The sequence below is a fragment of the Phalaenopsis equestris genome, unplaced genomic scaffold (assembly GCF_001263595.1).
Source record: "Phalaenopsis equestris unplaced genomic scaffold, ASM126359v1 Scaffold000789, whole genome shotgun sequence".
NCBI classification, from domain to species: domain Eukaryota; kingdom Viridiplantae; phylum Streptophyta; class Magnoliopsida; order Asparagales; family Orchidaceae; genus Phalaenopsis; species Phalaenopsis equestris.
Window position 1 is genome coordinate 70,819 of NW_018165229.1, and position 18,965 is coordinate 89,783.

Below are 18,965 nucleotides of genomic sequence, written 5' to 3' on the forward strand. Positions count from 1 at the left end.
ATATATATATATATTGTACTAAATTCAAAATATATAATGAGAAATAACATATTAACCTTATAACCCATTAACTGATTGAAATATAAGATATTAACATTTTAATAAGATAAAAGTAATAAATTGTTAAAAGAATTATTATTTCAACATCAAAATATGATATAAGAATATAAAAATTCAAAATCAATTTGGTGAAATTAATCTCTCACAAACCTACTTAATTCTATCAAATTAATAAATTAATAAACTATAGTTTAAATCTCTAAATTTAGAAGTCATCATTATTTTTATTTAATGATTTACTTTTTTCCTCACAACATCCTTAATTGCATTAATGCTCTCCATCTCTTATCTTAATTCTAATTCACATTTGTTTTATTTAATTTGCATTAATCAATAACAATATTTATTACATTTTAAATTATGACTACACTAATAGCAACAATTATATCCATTATGTATTATATAACTAAAGAATACTTGTTTTAATTATTTTAGATATTTAAAAAATAATCCTTAACCTAATTGCATACATCATTATTCATCATGAGGTGGACCTCACATTATGTGATGCATAAGCTTCATAATATACCCAATAAATCATAAGCCTCATTACAAACTGTTTAAAATATTATCAAGAATGGCCTCCAGACAACATATTATGCAATTTTTCTACCATAATCCAAAACAAGTTTAAATCTAGTTCAAACTTAATTTCAAAATGTTGTTTCAAGTTAATAATCAAATCGAAGATGCATTCAAATTAAATAAAATTAATATTCAATTTTTATTCAAATGTAAATTTTTTACATAATCAGATTCACACGCATAATGTAAAGTACAAACCTTAATGTAATTTGTATTCAAACCTCATTACAAACTCTAAGTGTTAGAATTGTCTGACAATAAAATCTCAAGTTCTTGAATTTTCTCCGTTGTCTTAATTCAAAAAAATATTACATCAGGACTCCGCACGTAGAGTTTCATGCAGAGTCCAATGAAATTACGCCACACGTGTATGAGAAAAAAATTGGTCAGGTAACACGGAATATTGTATGTTATTCATATGTAATTGTGTTCTAGAAATATTCCTGATGTTATAATAACACAATAACACATCAATAATACTTGAATAGCACACAATAACATCTGAATAACACGAGAGGAAATATTCCTGTGTTACAGTGCCGATTTGTTTTTTCTCACATTCACGTGTGGCGTGATTTCATTAGACTCCACACGTAACTCTACGTGCGGAGTCCTGATGTAATATTATTTCCTTAAGTCTGTCATTTTTAAACTCAATGTTTGCCATGAATTCTATATCTACAGATATCATAAACCACAGTTTCATGATTGAAAATACTTTCAGCCACCTTTTCATCAATATAAAAAAATATGAATTTATTACTGATCCTTATAATAACCCTAATACAGTTCAGGAATACAAAGAAGTGCATCATCAAAGAACGGCAATTACAACAACATTTTAGCTTACAATGACAGCTCAAAAAGTTTCAGATGATCTAGAGGGGTAATAAGCCAAGACAAATAGATGGAAATCAGATGGCCGGCCAAAAAAAAAAAAAAAACAAACGATGCCTATTTTCTGATGAATAATGGTTGCCAGGAAGGCTTCAGTTCAGATCAGCATTCGTTTATGGTTCTTCCTTTTTCAATGTGCAGAATGCTAATTTCATGAAGAAGCAAGCCCAAGTAGAACAATCGTTCTCTTCTCCAATTCCCAGAAATAACCAATTGCTGTTTATATTGATTAATTTAGCGCATAGCATGCTCAGGTATGAGACGCTGAATCAGATCAGGGGAAGCACCTTCAAGCTCTGAAAGCGAATTTTAATGGGTTATAGCAGTTAAGAAACTATAAAGAAATGGGGAATGGGGTGATGAATGAATAAAGATGTGGATGAAAAGTACCTTGAGGGGTGAAATTGAATAGAGGTGGAAGAGAGCTTCCATTCGGAAGCAGAGTATTCGGATTTCGTAGATCATCGAAAAAGTGATGCGCGCAGGCATCTAACTGCAGGTTCCATGAAAGAATAGGATCATCTCAAAGAGCTTCAGAAGAGATGTTAGGAGTGTTGTAGTTTTAGTTCTGGTATGTGATTTGAATGTGTTGAAACCAAGCAGCAAGAGTATATAAAGTACATAAAAAGGAAAAAAGATAAGTTCTCATGTATTTTTATATCTCACACCTAAATTTTCATATTTACATGCATATCAATTCTGGTGTTTTAAACCTATGAATAAAAAGGTGGATTTCTCTTTTCTAAAAGTGGTAATAGTGTTATTTTTGATGTGACGTTAAAGATTAAAGTAGTATGTTTATAAATATGAAGATTTAGGGGTCAGATATGTAAAAATATAAGATTTGTGTGCTATGTAAATGCCATGAAAAAAAAATTATAAGGGAATGGGGAAAAAAATTCTTCTAATCATTTAGAAGGTGTAGCATACAGAGAACATTTCGATATTGAAATATAACATAGGCTTCATCTGCGTTGTATGAAATAGAATCACAATATTCTCATTACAAAAATAAGATGCAAAATATGATATTTCCCAACAAATAAGCTTGCAATGTATGAAATACAACAACAACAAACCTTTATCCCAATTATGTCCTATTGAGTATCATGTTTTCACTTAATTGTAATAAATTAAGATCATGTTTTATACAATATGCCGAAGTCTTTCTAGGTCTATCTCTGCCTTTCTTAACATAATTCAAATCTAAAGCATCTACTCTGTTAATCAAATCATCAGATTGCCGACGTTTAATATGACCAAACCTTCTAAGATGAATCTCTCTAATTTTGTCCGTCCCTGGAGCTACACCAACCCTACATGGATATATTCATTTTGCATTTTGTCTCTAAGTGAAAAGCCACTCTTCCACCTAATCATTCTCAACTTGGCAGCACTTAACTTAGTTTTATGCTTCTCTTTTAAAGGTCAACATTCAGCGCGATAGAGCATTGAAGGTCTCAACACCATCTTATAAAATTTTCCTTTTAGTCTAAGCGGTACTTTTCTATCATACAATAGGCCTGAAGCATTACTCCACTTCAACCAACCAACTTGAATTCTACTACCATGCGTTGTATGAAATAGAATCATCAAGAGTTGCTCCACAAGTTCATTTGCATTTAAGTAATAAAAATATGTACATACAACATGATGAAGCATATTTTGCATAAAAATGAAAACTTTTCAACAAGTTAAGCAGCAATTAAGTAGAACAAAATAAAGACAAAATGTCAATGCTGCATTAATACTTAAGCTCATGCAAATAGCAGAGGTCAATTTGAAGCCCAAAAAATCAAAAGTTGAAACTCTTACAGCTTTATATCGCAAATTTGGAGAGTACTGAAGAAGCCTTGATACGAGATCAACTGCATCAGGAGGCATCCGTTTTTGAAAAATCTACAGTGCATTGGTTTGTTCTCAGTCATTAAGTTTTGGAACATGAATACCACCATGATTTATTAACAGACCTTATGCCAAGGATGAGCTTTGATTTGAGGAAACTTAAACTCCGTGTAATTTGGATTCATACATTTGATCTCTTCTCGCGTTGGGGTTCCCAAAATCTTGAATAAAAAAGACAGTTAATCCAGAATTAACTATGGTGAAGAGAAATGCATGGAAAGCTAAAAGACAAAAAAACTAAAATACAATAAATATATCAGCAGACCTTGATAATCTCCACCAATTGATCAACTCCACTCTCTCCGGGAAAAAGAGGCTGAACAATTTCATTGTTTAGTAACAAATATATATATACACAGTTTAATCTATAAATAGAGGCAAATCATAGAATAGAATTGATACAGGAATAAAAGCATAAAATGAAAAGAAAACATCCGGCACCAATCAATGTGAATCTCATGCATAGCATGTATGCTTATGTTTTTTATTCAAGACGGTGCTAATTTGATATTGAAAAGTTGGGTTTGACATTAATCATAAACAAGATAAGTGGATTACAAACAAATGAGAATGAAATGCTACCAGTAAAACCAACAACTAAAGAATAACACAAGAAGAGAAGTTTGAAGTGTCGGCATAACATAGGAATTAATATAAAAATTGACTAAATAAGAAACAAAGTGAATTGAAGGGTTATTTACTGCTTATTATTGGTTCATATTTTTATATGAATTTTATTATAATGTTAATATAAAAACAACACCCTAAATTTCATTGGAAAAGATTTTCGGGATATTTATGATAATAAATTTTAGGGAAATTTACATGCCCATCATACAATTCTTATGTATTTACATATTTAACATCTACTTTTATATTTTTAACACTTAGGTGTCACAAATCTATGCATGAAAAGGTTTTTCACTTTTATAAAATAAGCAATAGTGATTATTTTTTATGTGAAAGCTTTGAGTGATATCTAGTATAGGCGTAGGATATATAAATATATATGAATTGTGTGGTATGTATGTAAATGTCCCTAATTTTTAATATTAAGATAATATTATTATAAAAGTGGCATGCGATTATCCTAATAGGAAATCCTAGCTATGCATTTTAGCTCTTGCTATTTTAAATCTCAAATTCAAGATTTTTTTACTTCATCTATAAAGAATGACTTTTCATGTGATTTGGTTCTGACGCTCAAAGTACTTTGATTCTTTCATCTATAAAAAATTATGTTTCAAGGTAATTCAGTTCTAACATATTAAGTATATTAGTTTCAAATCAATTTCAAAAAATGAACAATTCATATTTGATCGTCCTTGAGCATTTGTGGCCCTCACAAACCAGCATCTTGGAATTCTATCAAATACAATATGGCCATGAATTAATAACTATTAATTTGAGTTTATCAAACTCTATTTTTTGGAAAAATGTTCCTTTTTATTGAAGAAATGAATAAATTTTAAAGTACAAAAATATCAACTACAATTTTTTTAATTGATTTTAAAATATTATCAATATGCACCTAGTGCAAGTGCAATTATGCTAGTGCGTCTATATATATATATATATACAAGGAACCTTAAAGTATCATGTGGATTGAACATAAATTAGCATACCATCGTGGCAGCTTTATAGAAATAGGCTAATAAAGCTCCCCACGATCTCTTACAAGCACTTTATGATCTTCCAAACCCAACCAATTACTCTGGTCATTCACCACGCATTGGCATTGCATTGAGATCTTACCATTTAATAGCTTACTAATTTCCTCTACAAACTAAATATTACAATTCGGATGTAAAACAAAATAACAAGTTAGTTGCACATATGCCTCTCACTACAAAACACGGAACAACACCATTGAGAGATGATGCTTTCTAACAAGATGAAGATCTCATGGAGAGCACCTGGCCCTGTCGGATAGGCATCAGATATGAAAATGGAATAAATAACCATCCCTCACTATCAGTAGCACTTAATGCTTACTAGATTCAAACCCAATGTATGATAGAAGAAAAACTAAAATGCTATCAAAATATCATCAACGTTTTGTGATGACATCACTCACTACCACAAAACAGAGGTAGAAAAAATAGAAAAGAGACTTTTCACTCATTTGTCCCCATTCAAAATAGCAGATCACCATCCACCAGCGCTCCTAAAACCCTCTAGTGCATCATCCTCAAATAGCAAATCTTTTAGGCCCATCGAACAAATATGTCTCCAACAAAAACTTTCAGAGCCTCTAAAATCAACCACAAACAATTGGCCTAAAAATGGCCCAGCTCTTAACTTGGCTACAGGTAGATTGGGTTCGCCTTACAATACCATAGAGAATATACCATGAGAGTATGTGTACCCTTATCCTCAAAAGCATCCCCATGAAGTAACATAATGGGAGATAATATGCCACCTACAATGCAAATAAACAATGGTCTAGTTTATCCACTCCTTTAATCAACAGTGTTCTTCCGAATATGAGGGATAATTAATAATGGAATGTAGCAGATAGAGAGTAAAGATCCAAATGATACTGTTCTAGAATTCCTAGAAGGTGTTGTAAAATTAGCTTCAGTGGAGGTTGTAAAATGACGAGGAAGAGAATATGTGAACTTGGTGAAGTTTGGAAGGGATTGAAACAGCTCAAGGTCAGTTTGGCACGGCAGAACGGTTGCAACACGGTTTCAAACCGCAAATTCATTCATTTGAAAAAGGCGGTGAGGCAGCATCTTCAACGATGTTCCCGTAAATGCGGGTCGCGGGAAAGGCCCCGCAGGCTGTGTTTGTTATGTTATTTTTCCACACACTGCCCCCACATCTCTGCCCTAGCTCCTGTGTGTCTTTACCTCTCTCTCATCTCTCTTGCCTTTCTCGTGTCTCTGCTATAAGGCCATCTCCTCTCTCCCGTATATGTCGTAAGAAGTGCTCTTCCCTCTCTCTCCCACGGTATCTTCTATCATTTATGTTTACAATTTATGGTTGATTTGGAATGTGTGGCTTTCTCTGTGCGATTTGTGACTTTGCTCTACCGTGAAATCGATATTCCGCTAAAATGAAAATGCAATTTTGGATTTTGGTATCCTCTACTTCTTTTTTTTTTTTTTTCGCGCTCTTTGCTCTACTCGGTTTGTAGTTTTAGGGTTTCTTTTTTCGGTTTGTGGCCCTTGGAATAAATATATTTGAGATTTGTGGGCTCTGGAATAGCTGGAAATGGATTTTGTGTCCTCTGGAATGAATGGACTTGGAACTTGCTTATCTCTGTGGATTCTGAAGGCTGAGAAGCCCTTTCTAGTTTATGACCTTTGTATATGCTCAATTTCTTGATTTGGTTGATCTGGGAGGTTTTCCCTCTTTCTGGGATGAAATGTTTTGATGCAAAACCAAAAAAAATGGAAGGTTTTCAACTTTGGGAAGTTGATGGAGCAGAGGCAATGAATTGGGCTTGGGGTGATGAGAAATTGTTCAATTGTGTTTTGTGGATGTTTTTTGGAAGAAATGAGACAACATTTCACTGAGTGGAATGGGGGAGTGGATGTCATTAAGTGCTCTTAAGTTTGAGGCCTTTGAAGGCCATGGGAGGTCTTGGAATGTTGTGGAGGTGATGAGAATGTGTTAGCATGCTTCAAATATTCTCCAAGAAGTTTTGTATGGTGGTGGTGGTGTGTTGATGTGGTGGTGGTGTGTTGATGGTGTGGTGGTGGTGGTGTATTAATGGTGGGGTAAATGGGAGTGGTGGTTTGTTGGTGTGGTACATGTGAGTGGTGGTGTGTTGGGTTGGAGGTGGTGGTGTGTTTGTGTTGATGATATGGTGGTGGTGTGTTTACATGGGAGTTGTGGTGGTGGTGTGTTGATGGTGTGGTTGTGGTGTTGTTTGTGTGTTGGTGGTGTTGTTTGTGTCGAGTTGGACGTTGTGGTGTGTTTGTGTTGATGATATGATGGTAGTGGTGTGTATACATGGGAGTGGTAGAGGTGTTATGTTGATGGTGTGGTGGGTTGGAGGTGGTGGTGTTGGGTGTGTTGGGTTAGAGGTGGTGGTGTGTTTGTGTTGATGATATGGTGGTGGTGTGTGATGGAGGGTGGTATTGTTGGCAAAGTATTAATAGATTTAGGATGTTTCTTTTATGTTACTATTTCGAGTTTTGAAATTTTAATGGGACTTTTATATTTTCATGAAACCTTATATTATGTGACACACATTTATGTTGTTTCATTTTTTTCATTCTAATAGTCGTCATGTTAAAAGCAAAAGAAAAAGAGTTCATCAGCCATATAGGACAACGAGGTGAAGCTAATATTTTGTAATCTGCCTTAAAGAGGTGGAATTGGTAAACATGTCAGCCATCTACTTTAATAAGGAAATATGACAGAATATGATAAAAAATTTTCAAGGAAAGCAAATGAAGGGAATATGAAAGAATACAATTAAAAAATAAGTGAGATCACTTAAAATGACGGAAAAATATTAAAAGAGTTAAAGTGGGGATCCACGAGCTTGAGTTGGAATTTGGTAAAGTAAATCATTGATGCGTCAGAAGAATAATGGGTCGAGAAATTGGAAGTGAGAATTTATGAAACGTTAAATCTTTCATTTTTTTTCAATTACATCATGTCGTTTATCCAATAAGTTGTAGGTCATGCTAAATGCCAAAAAATTTAAATTCAGGGGCATTGACCCATGAGCTTGAGTATAAGTTGGATCATATACTTGGTGGAGTCGTGGCCACGGGTGATGATGCATGGGCTCCAAGTGAGAGAGGGTTTGCTGACATAACTAAGCATGTAGATGTCAAACAAACTGATGCCTAATGAAAGCCCTAACACTTAACTCAATGAAGTTAAATCTAATAGTCGATCCAAAAGTCATAGGGTTGAGAAAAAGAAAAAAAGATGGTTCAGTATTCATTAACAATCAGATTTCACAATTAGTTGTTTCATGCACAAATGACCCTAGGCATCACAAGCAAATTTTATTTAGCAAGTAATGTGAATTCTGGAAGTAACTCCAAAAATTTACGAGGATATATCGTTTTACTTGTTCTCTATGAAGTTTCTTGAAGACCCAACTGGGAGAGAGTTCTTCATGTCAATTACCCCCGACCGTAGAGACAATTACTTACATTATTTCCGCAACAACCGGGATGCATCAATTTTATTTTATTTATTGGACACTTTATGTTAATTTTTTATAGGGATATTATTTGTGCTAATTTTAATATGCTTCAGTTTTATTTCTTGAATATCTTCTGTTTCATTTTATGAGGAGATATTTACAAGCACTACAACATCTTCATTGCTTTTCGAACTTTTGTTATCATTAGTTTTTGTTTAATGCATGCTCTAACTAATTCAGCGTTATTTATATGCGATAGTTGCATAAAAAATAAATAGCATTGATAAAGAAAGCGCAGAAGAAGAATTGCAGTTGCATTATGCTTAATAGCTTATAAATTGCTCGCTTTTCTTGCATGACATCAACATGCATAAGTGTAGTTGGTTGGAGAGTTACTTGCGGGCCACTCAGTAAGATTTAACAATATGTTTTAATTGATACAGCCCATATTCATTGATCTGCTAGAAGAACTGCACAGGAATCATATACTTCATGGCTCCTCCAGGATGACTTCCATAGAGGTGTTAGTCATAACCCTCTATATTTTATAACAGAATGAATCTATAAGAAGAGTCCTGGAATGATTCCAGTACTCATCAAAAATAATCAGTAGATATTTTTCAATTAATCAGTAGATATTTTTCAATTAATCAGAATGCTCTGATTAGCTTATCATAAAAGATTATCAAACCCGAAGATGCCACATTCCAAATGACCCTCCTAGTGATTTCACGGGACAAATGTTATATGTCATATTTTAAGTTAAATGCATGCGTTAATATTTTCCTGAATTTTATTTGAACACAGTAATTCAAATACCTTTAATAAATGCTTTAGGATTGTATTGAACAGATTCATGGACTACATATGAATGCACGTGTCAAACAGTTAACAGATCGCACCCATCGGGCGATGCGGTTCACCTACATATGTGACTTTAAAATGTGTTTCACTTTTGTTATGGTCAGATGAGAAGGTGGTGCACATGCAGTCACATATTCAAATATGTCACACGAACACTAATACAAATTTCGAAGCCACTCACAGGTTTGCTTGAAAACGAATAAATAAAATAATACTTTTAGTGCAATACTAATTACTAGAATTATATTAGAGAAATATTATTTGATTCATACTGGATATCATTTACAGCAAAAATTTCTCAAACAATTTGCTGATACCAAATGCCACATTTAAGATTTTGAAAGAGCTAGCAACGTTGTTCGAGGTAGAAAATAGATGTTTAACAAGAGCACACATCATTAGGCAGCGTTATTGAAAGAACATTTGAGATTTGAAAAAAAAAAAAAGATATTTTGCGAGACATGTCTGCATATTCGTTCAGCAATTAAGTGCAGATTGTGATCGTTATAATTGCTCACCACAACTACATTTAGCGACATCTTTCATGTGGTGGCATTGACTTCAATAAGGTTGATGAAAATCCTTCACATGTTCCTGCGCTGAAACATATGAATATCGTCTCGAACAATCAATATCACAGGTTAAAAGTGATTTACTTGAGTCTTGTACCCAAGATGGGAGGGTGTTGGGGAGATGATGGTGTTGAGAGAGCAAATTATTAATATCATAGTTAGCGGGTGAAAGAATGTTGTATGTTTTTTAGCATTGAGTTGTTCAAACGCTTAATGTTTATTGCACTGACGGTGTATGCAATGATGTACATGTTGGATCTCAATTTAATGCAACTTTTATTTTCAGTTCTTTGCATTGATTTTTTCCCACATTGATGGCCTCCGAGGCAACCGTGGGTATAATATTTCATGTGTTTATTTATTGCATGCTTTATTTTTAGTTTGAAGATCTATGATGAGATATTCAACCTCATGGATTCTTCTGAATGATCTCTATATTTATATGGGTTCTTAACACGTATGAAATCGCTATCAAGGTATCTAAGGACCCCTCCTTTTTCATTCGTATGATTGTTAGGCTTTTTCTGGATTGCCTTTGTGGTGATATGCATCTGCGACTCATACGAGTTCGGTATTACATGCTTCAAAGGAAATCAAGAACTTTTTTTTAAGTCTACTATCTTTTTGTAGTAGCAGATTATTCGTCGGTTTTTTACTTTGCGCTCTGAGATCTCATAACTTAATAAAAATTTAATTAAGTATTTTTATTATCCTTTACTAATTTTGCATCTAAGGATTTGTACTTTTTAGTTTTAAATATTCAGAAAAGATGAGCTCAAGGACTTTTGATGTCTCTAGAGCATTGTACTGTTGTTGTAAGCTGCATTATTCTCTAGTTAATTGACGATAGAGACATAGCTATGAGAAATAATATTATAGGTATCCAAAGAACAAATCAGAGAACTGTGACTTTTTCAAGTGGGCAAATTCGTTCGATGATTTCACTGTTGATAGTGATTAGAAGTGGAGACTTTTGTTGGAAGAAAGAACATCTCGTAACATTAATCATCTGCATTTTAAAAATAATATTATGATAATTTAATTTTTATTTTAAAAGTTTTAATTTTAATTTTAATTGTTGTGTTACTATTTGATGAGGTATCAATTTTTATCATGCAATATTCAAACTGAATATCTGTTTTCTTGTATGAAATGTACAATCAAGACTGATTATGTTATAAATAGCACAATAAGGAGACAAAAATATCATTCATTCATAAACTGCTGCAAAACTGCACAAAACAAACAAACACTTCCCCATAACAGTTTTCTAGCACAGCTGTTGCGCAACAGCTTTTTAATAAGTTGCAGTTGCCCCAAAACGACCTTTAGTGGTTGCCTGATCTGAAAATAACAGGGCGAATATCAAATAGTGAATGACAAAACAGCGAGGTAAAGGACATAGGGAGGTTTCAATCATATCTCTTCAAGATATAGATTCATGACTTGAATAAAAATAGACTATAACCTCTTTAAATCGACAAAAAAAAACAACAACAACAAAGCTTAATCCCACTACATGGGGTCTGCTACATGAATCCTTTTTCTCCATTGCGTCCTATTTAGTGTCATATTTCCATTTAGTTCTAGTAAATTAAGATCATTTTTAATACAAGAAGCCCAAGTCTTCCTAGGTCTACCTCATGAATCTAAAACATCTACTCTCCTAATTGGATCATCAGATGGTCGACGTTTCAAAAATCGACAAAAAAACATAGAAAAAAAATCTCCAAATAACATAAACCATAGCAAAAATTTCCAAAATCAACTTTTAAGCAACATATTAAAATTTAAAAAATGGATTCTAATTAAAATAGTATTAAAAAGTGCCCACAAGGACCGGCAGCAGCAAACAAGGGGGGTTTTCCTGCTTTGGTTCAAAACATAATGATCCAAAGCACATGAGGATCATGGGATCGTGGAATCAGAACCACTCCCACGTCACTCTACATGGACAGGAGAGGCTTCATCATCTTCACTGGAAGCACTCAGAACCTCATAATATGGCGACAAGATGACATTAAACATAGCAAAAAAAAAAAAATTGTTGTCTCATGATAAATCAAACTTGCAGTCATTATCATTAATCCTCTCAGTGATTCTAAATGAATTGTTAGCTCTAAGCTTGAGTTTCCCAAAAGGTGCGGGAAAACTCTTCTTCAATTTGATTCATACCAAGTCACATTCCTAAAAGACTTGAGCTTTCCTGGACATTTTTTTCTGCTTCTAATATTTAGTATTTTTCTTAACAATTTATGCCATCACTTGCTTGTGTAAGATCGAAATCTCCCTTATTCTTATCTCTACATCCATAAATGCTCATAGTTGGAAGTATCAGCACTACTCCAATAGAGTGAAAAGATTTCACCCATATATAATCTCAAATGAGTTGTACATGTAGGTTGACTAGTAGATTTATTTTAGGCAAGCTAAACCAACAGAAGAATCAAATCCCATTGTTTGATATTCATTCACACCAAACACCTAAGAAGATTTCCCAAATTGTGATTTAAACAAATATATCCATCTATCTGAGGCTGAGCTACATAACCGTACTGAAATTTTGTTCAAAGCTTATCCCATAGATTTTTCCAAAAAACAGCTCAAGAATTTGATGTCCCTATCATAATTGATGGCCTTGGCCACACAAGGTAGGTGAATTAGTTACCTGAAATACAAGTCGGCAATGTCTGAGGCATTAATCATCTTGTGGCAATATATAGAGTGTCATCTTGAAAAACGGTCTATCACTACCACGACAAAATCCTTACTCCGCTGCATCAAGGGCAAGCCCACCACAAAATCTATTCTCACATCCACCCAAGGTGCATCTGGAATGGAAAGAGGGATGTATAGACGTGCATTTTATCATCGAGTATTAAGAAAATGATAGAGTTTGCACTGTTTGGCATGTCTCTCCATATATCGTACTAATCTCGATCAATAGAAATTTCTCTTTAATTAAGTAAACATTTGTGACACTATCAAAGTGTAGTCATTACTCCACTCTGACAATCCTATATGATAGACTCTCTGAGCGGACTATTGGAATACACAATTTATTCTGGCAGAAAAGTAGTCATCTGACCTTTGCAATTGTTCATATGATCTATCCTGACAACAATTCTAAATCTCCTATAAATTCTCATTGGTTATATGCATATCCTTTAATACTTCAAATTTGATTAACTTAACCTGCATAGTAGTGACCAACAAATGATAACAACTTGATGCGCCTGGTATTTTGTTCTAACTCTCGATCTTATATTTGAGCACAAAATAAAAAGAAGTAAAAAACTCCACCCATTAGACGTGTCAATCCCTGAGCTTACCCTACCTACTCAAGAATCTTAAGAGCCTTGTGATCAGTGTAAAGAGTAAACTCATTCACCAACAAAAAATGACTCTGATGACTGAGGTCCCTCACTATAGCATAGAACTCCAAATCGTATGTAGGATGATTTCTCTAGGATTCATTCAATTTCTCATTGAAAAGGGCAACAGTAAACCCAACACTACTCCAATTTTCATATTCGAAGCATCACACATCACCTCGAACACCTAGCTAAAATCTAGAAGGGCTAAAACAACAGTCTTTCTAACCTATTTCTTCAAAGCTAGTCTACAATTCATTTGACCAAGTGAATCGATTTAATTTGAGTAGCTTCGTTAAGTGCACCACAATAGAACTAATATTCTTGATAAATCTCATTAAAAAAGTCCATAAAACTGGCGCCCCTGAGCAAACAATTGTGCCTAGGTCAATTCACAATATCAATCTCTATTTTAAAAAGCATTTTTGGGGCATGCTCAGGGCGCGTCCCGCGGTGGGGCGTAAGGTCTTCCGCCCCAAGCCCACGAGGGGGCATATACATGCACGAAACTTACACCCGAGAAGTATTGGAGCGTAAAATGCACTCACGGGACATACGCCAACCTTCCAATCAAATAAAAAGGGGTTAAAATCTCTAATTCTAAATACATGTATGATTCGAGCCGCACACAGTCATCCCCCCTGCAGTTCGAACTAGACTTCTCCTTCTTCTTCTGCTTCTTCGACTTCGACTTCTCCTTCTTCCTTCCTCTCCTCCACATAGTAGTTGTGCACTCGCATCCTTCGTCCTCCTTTAATTTTGCATCGTTTGTGCCTTCCTCACCTCCTGCACGCAGGCTCTTCTTCTCCTGCGCTCGTCCGCATTGTCTCTCCCGCACTCCTGTCTGTGTCGTCTTCTCCCGCTCTCGCCTAAGATTTGCAATGTTTCATGCTTCTATATTTGTTGTTACTGTAGTGGAGAAGATTTAAACAGTGAAATTATGTAATTAACTTATCATTTTATTATACCGCAGATTTTTTTGGTTGCTGTAGCAGTTATGCTATATTTTTTATGATTTCACAATAGCTGCTACAGTAATTTCACTGAACTACTAAGTGAACTGTAAATTCTTCTCTTTCATGCTACAGTTTTGCTAAAGATCACTTTAGCTACAATAAAATCACAATTTTTTTTTCATGTATGCAATTTGCTAGAGATAGATTTGATCTTTTTTTTTTTTTTTTTGATGTGTTAAGTAGTTATTAACTACTAGTAATCGAAGGGGAGCATTGTGTGGTCAAGATTAGTCGCACTAACAAGAAAGACTTTACATGGAAATATACAACAAGCATACCCAATGAAAAATATTTGAGCTGTCAGTTTTGCAATCAAGTTTGTAGTGGAACAATAAACATGATGAAATATCTTACAGGCACACACAAGGACATTATGTCATGTACTAAAACTCCTACTGAAGTTTAAGAGATGTAATAAAACATTAGAAGAAGCAAAAGTCAAAGCACAACGTGACAGTGTCTTAAATGATATTAGAAGCAGTGCAACAAATATTGGTGAAGTTCAAAATGCTACAAACTAATCATTAGTTGACTCCTCCCAGAGACCACCCTAGAGTTAGAAGTCCAATAGATTCTTTCACCATAACACAAGCAAGGAATTCTACTCAAAATTCTAAGTGAAAAAAAAAATGAATAAAAAGAAGCATGTAGGGCAATTAGTAAATTATGCTACTCAGCCGGATTGACGTTTAATGTTGCTAATGACCCTAATTATATGTCTGTTTGAAGCAGTTGCTAATTTTGGATCTGATTTTACTTCGTCAACATTGCATGAATTGAGCACTTGGATACTCAAAGATGAGGCTGCTACAATCAAAAAGATGTTAGAGGAGCATAAAAATGCATAGAGTAAATATGGTTGCTCGATTATGCCAGACAGTTGGACAATTATGTCAAACAGTTGGACAGATGGAAAATGTCGAACTTTGATTAATTTTCTTGTAAACAGGTCAATTGGGACTTTTTTCTTAAATTTGTGGATACTTCTAATATTATAAAAAATAGTGATTTATTATTCATTTATTTGGACGAAGTGATTGGGGAAGCGGGAGAAAAAAAATGTGATGCAAAATATAACATATAAGGGGTCAATCTATGTGAATGCAGGTAAGAAAATAATGGAGAAAAAATAACATATTTATTGGACACCATGTGTAGCACCTTGTATTGACCTAATGTTAGAAGACATTGAAAAGTTAAAGATTCATGAGTGCACTTGCAAGAGCAAAACATATTGCAAAATTCATTTATGGACACACATGGGTTCCAGGCTTGATGAGATATTTTAAAAAGGAGAGGAAACTTGTTCGTCCAGCAAACACATGGTTTGCTACGGCATATTTGACCCTTCAAATAATTTACAAGCAGAAGACACCACTGCAGGCAATGTTCTCCTCAAGCTTGGTGTTCTAAGCAATGGGCAAAGAAGACAAATGGGTATAAAAGCTCGAGTTGTTATTTGGTGGGTAAGCTTACGAGGAGACTTTGGGGGTAGAGTTGTTATGGATTCAAGAAAGTTGAGATCTCCTGTTGATTGATGGATGAGATTTGGTGGGAAAACACCTAAGTTAACGAATTTTGCAATTCTAGTTGTTAGCCTCACATGCATGTCATCTGGTTGTGAAAGAAATTAGAGCACTTTTGAATCGTTAATAATTTTTTATTTCTTAAAAGTTAAAATTATTATTATTTGCTTTCATAATCACCTCTTAAAAATATTATTTTTTTATCTTAGATTCATACTAAGAAGAGGAACAGGTTGGAGCACAAGAGGTTGAATGCTATGGTATATGTAAGATACAATACTAGATCGAGGGAGAGAAGTATAAGAAGCAAAAAAGACTTTAATCCAATCCTAATAAGTTATATAGACTTTGATAATGAGTGGATTGTTGAATAAAAAAATTTAGTATTCCACAGGAACCTTCTTAAATGAATAAAAAAGAACATGTCTTTGATGCTGATGTAATCAGAAATTTGCACACGACAAGTGCAAATAAAGAATCACAAAACAATACACAAGGAAAGATCTATAACATATTCTCACATGAGAAGGAAGATGAACGAAAGAACAAGTAAGTTTCGTATTTACATTTAATTGTTCTTTATATAAATATACATTCTTAATTTTTTATAGAACAATATCCTAAATATTTATGAATATCATTTTATTTGTGTTTGTAATTTAGAAAACAATTATAATGAAAAACCAATTATGAATGCACCTAAGATTGAGCATGATGATAACTTCAATGAAGTTGACAATGAGTGCAGAGAATATGAAGGACTTAGTTGCGATGGAAAAGAAAATCTGTCTGGTGATAACCATTATGCAAGTTGATCTTGGAGAATGAATTTGTTCCATATAACTGATCAAATAAATCATTCAATCTTGGACTGAGAAACTAGTAACTAACAATGATTTGGTTCGCGGCTTTGTTATCAATAAACATGTGGCACAAACCATCTTTTTTTAGCACAATCAAAGTTCATATTACACATCGATTGGTGCTATCACGAACTAATCCTCAGGCCATCAGATCCTCTACCTACTTTTATAAATCTTCCTACTCTACTGGTTGCATACGATAAGCTGGTCGGTTCACGGCTTTGTTATCAATAAACATGTGGCACAAACCATCTTTTTTTAGCACAATAAAAGTTCATATTACAAATCGATTGGTGCTATCACGAACTAATCCTCAGGCCATCAGATCCTCTACCTACTCTACTGGTTGCATACGATAAGCTGGTCGGTTCAGGAGCACTGAATTTGGGAAGAGATCTATAGCATGTTGAATCTTTCGTAGAGGTGGTAATCTAGGTGGCAACCTGTCAGTCAGAATATTATATGACTCCTCTAATAAAGGTCACACTGCCTATTATATCAATTCATCATCTCGCTACCCTCTAATATCACAAGGCTAATCTCAATAGCACTTCTCTCATGGCTTGTAGAAATAAAATATGAGGCATTCTAGTTTATGCCTCTGTCTTGAGTACTCATTAATGTTGACTCCTTCAATAACAGAATTACAATACACCCGGACCCTGATAAACGAGTATGTGATTTTGTGTCCATCAAGAAATATACTAGTAATATTATCACAAATGGCCTAAAAAAATGTTAAATGCATCAATAGGCATGGCATTATACCACATATGATCCTGTAGCTTATCTCCAATTGAAAATTTTATAAGTCACCTCTTGTCGACACTTATTATTCCTCTTCTTCAACCAAATCAGGGAAAATTGTTGAAAATGTTACTAGATAAAGAGGATTAGTTTATACAACATCTATGTAGATACTACATTCTCACAATTGCATTGATATATAATGAGATTGCTCACCTTCCCTTTCACAGTGCATTGGATACAAAAGATATAATCTAAGACATTATTGATTTATCTTAGGCTCGGTCTGAAGAACTCGTTGAACAACAAATATCTCAACAGCTGCGAGTGACTCGTACTCCTCCAATCTCCACCCCAGAGTGTTTTAATATTTGCTTCTTTTACTGTAACCTATTCAGTAAAAGAAATCACTCTCAGGTTTGGGTAGTTGGATAAAATGTGCCCATATCGATGAAACTTGAAGTACTTCCTGGCTGACAATGTCTTGGGGTTGCTAGTCCGATCGATCCTTTTTTTTGTGTTGGCTTCTCCTCAAGGAGAACAAACTTAGCCCTTTATTCAATGTACTCTTATTGTTTGATCCGATAGTTGAACTCTATTTAAAGACCGGTGTTGATTTAATACTATTGTGCTCTCTCCATCTTCAAAATTAAAGTTTTTTGTGACATTTAATAAGGTTGTAACTGCGCTACGTTACCAGTAACCAATCTTAGTTCTCCAAGATATTGAGCTATGGTACTCTCATCAAGCTCCACTACCTCACATTTCAATATAAACTGCTCACACTCAGCGGTGTTCTCCTATATTAATATATTCTTCTACTGCAAATAGTCTCAAAAAAATATTATTTCTAGTGTGTTGAAAAATACTTGCGTTGGATCACTTTCTTCATCCAAGACCAAGTCGTCATTTTGTTTTTTCCCCTACACTTGCACAAGTGCTTCCATTTCTCTTACACAATGACACATTTTTAATTCAATGGAAGCAGGTTTTACCTTTTTTCTTATGTGAAATATCCTTATACTCAAAGATTCATTTTGTTGTTTGGAATCACTCAATGAACTCATCTAGATCCATATGACTATCAAAATCTGGCAAATTAGCATTCACTCCAAAATCACCCTCTTTCTATACTCAAAGTCGAACTAACGCAACATCAACTCCATCACTGGAATGTGAATCTAAAGTTGGGCGAGGGCGAGGGCGAGGGCGAGGGCGAGGGCGAGGGTTAGGTGGTACGTGTAGAGATTGATTTTTGTTGGAGCTAGGAAGTTTATATTTTGAAGAATTAGGATTAGAGTTAGAAATTGAAATTAGAATTAAACACTAATACCAAGTAACATTATTTTGGAATTTTGAGAATGAGTTAGAAGATCATATTTTGTGTTTTTTTCTTCTTTTTCTTTTTTTTTTTTTGGAGGGGGGTGATGAGAAAAC

General features: G+C 34.2%; 1 protein-coding gene across 1 annotated transcript in view; it reads right to left on the reverse strand.

Moving 5' to 3' along the window:
* Positions 1–1,383: 1,383 nt before the first annotated feature.
* LOC110031222 (shaggy-related protein kinase epsilon-like) overlaps positions 1,384–18,965 on the reverse strand; it is a 50,400-nt gene continuing 32,818 nt past the window's right edge. The window contains exons 9-13 of the mRNA XM_020734315.1: positions 3,713–3,763; positions 3,513–3,608; positions 3,358–3,441; positions 1,933–2,035; positions 1,384–1,838 (exon numbers count right to left, since the gene is read on the reverse strand). Of these exons, the coding sequence (XP_020589974.1) occupies positions 1,777–1,838; positions 1,933–2,035; positions 3,358–3,441; positions 3,513–3,608; positions 3,713–3,763 (396 nt within the window). The 3' untranslated portion in view covers positions 1,384–1,776. The remainder of the gene's footprint in view (positions 1,839–1,932; positions 2,036–3,357; positions 3,442–3,512; positions 3,609–3,712; positions 3,764–18,965) is intronic.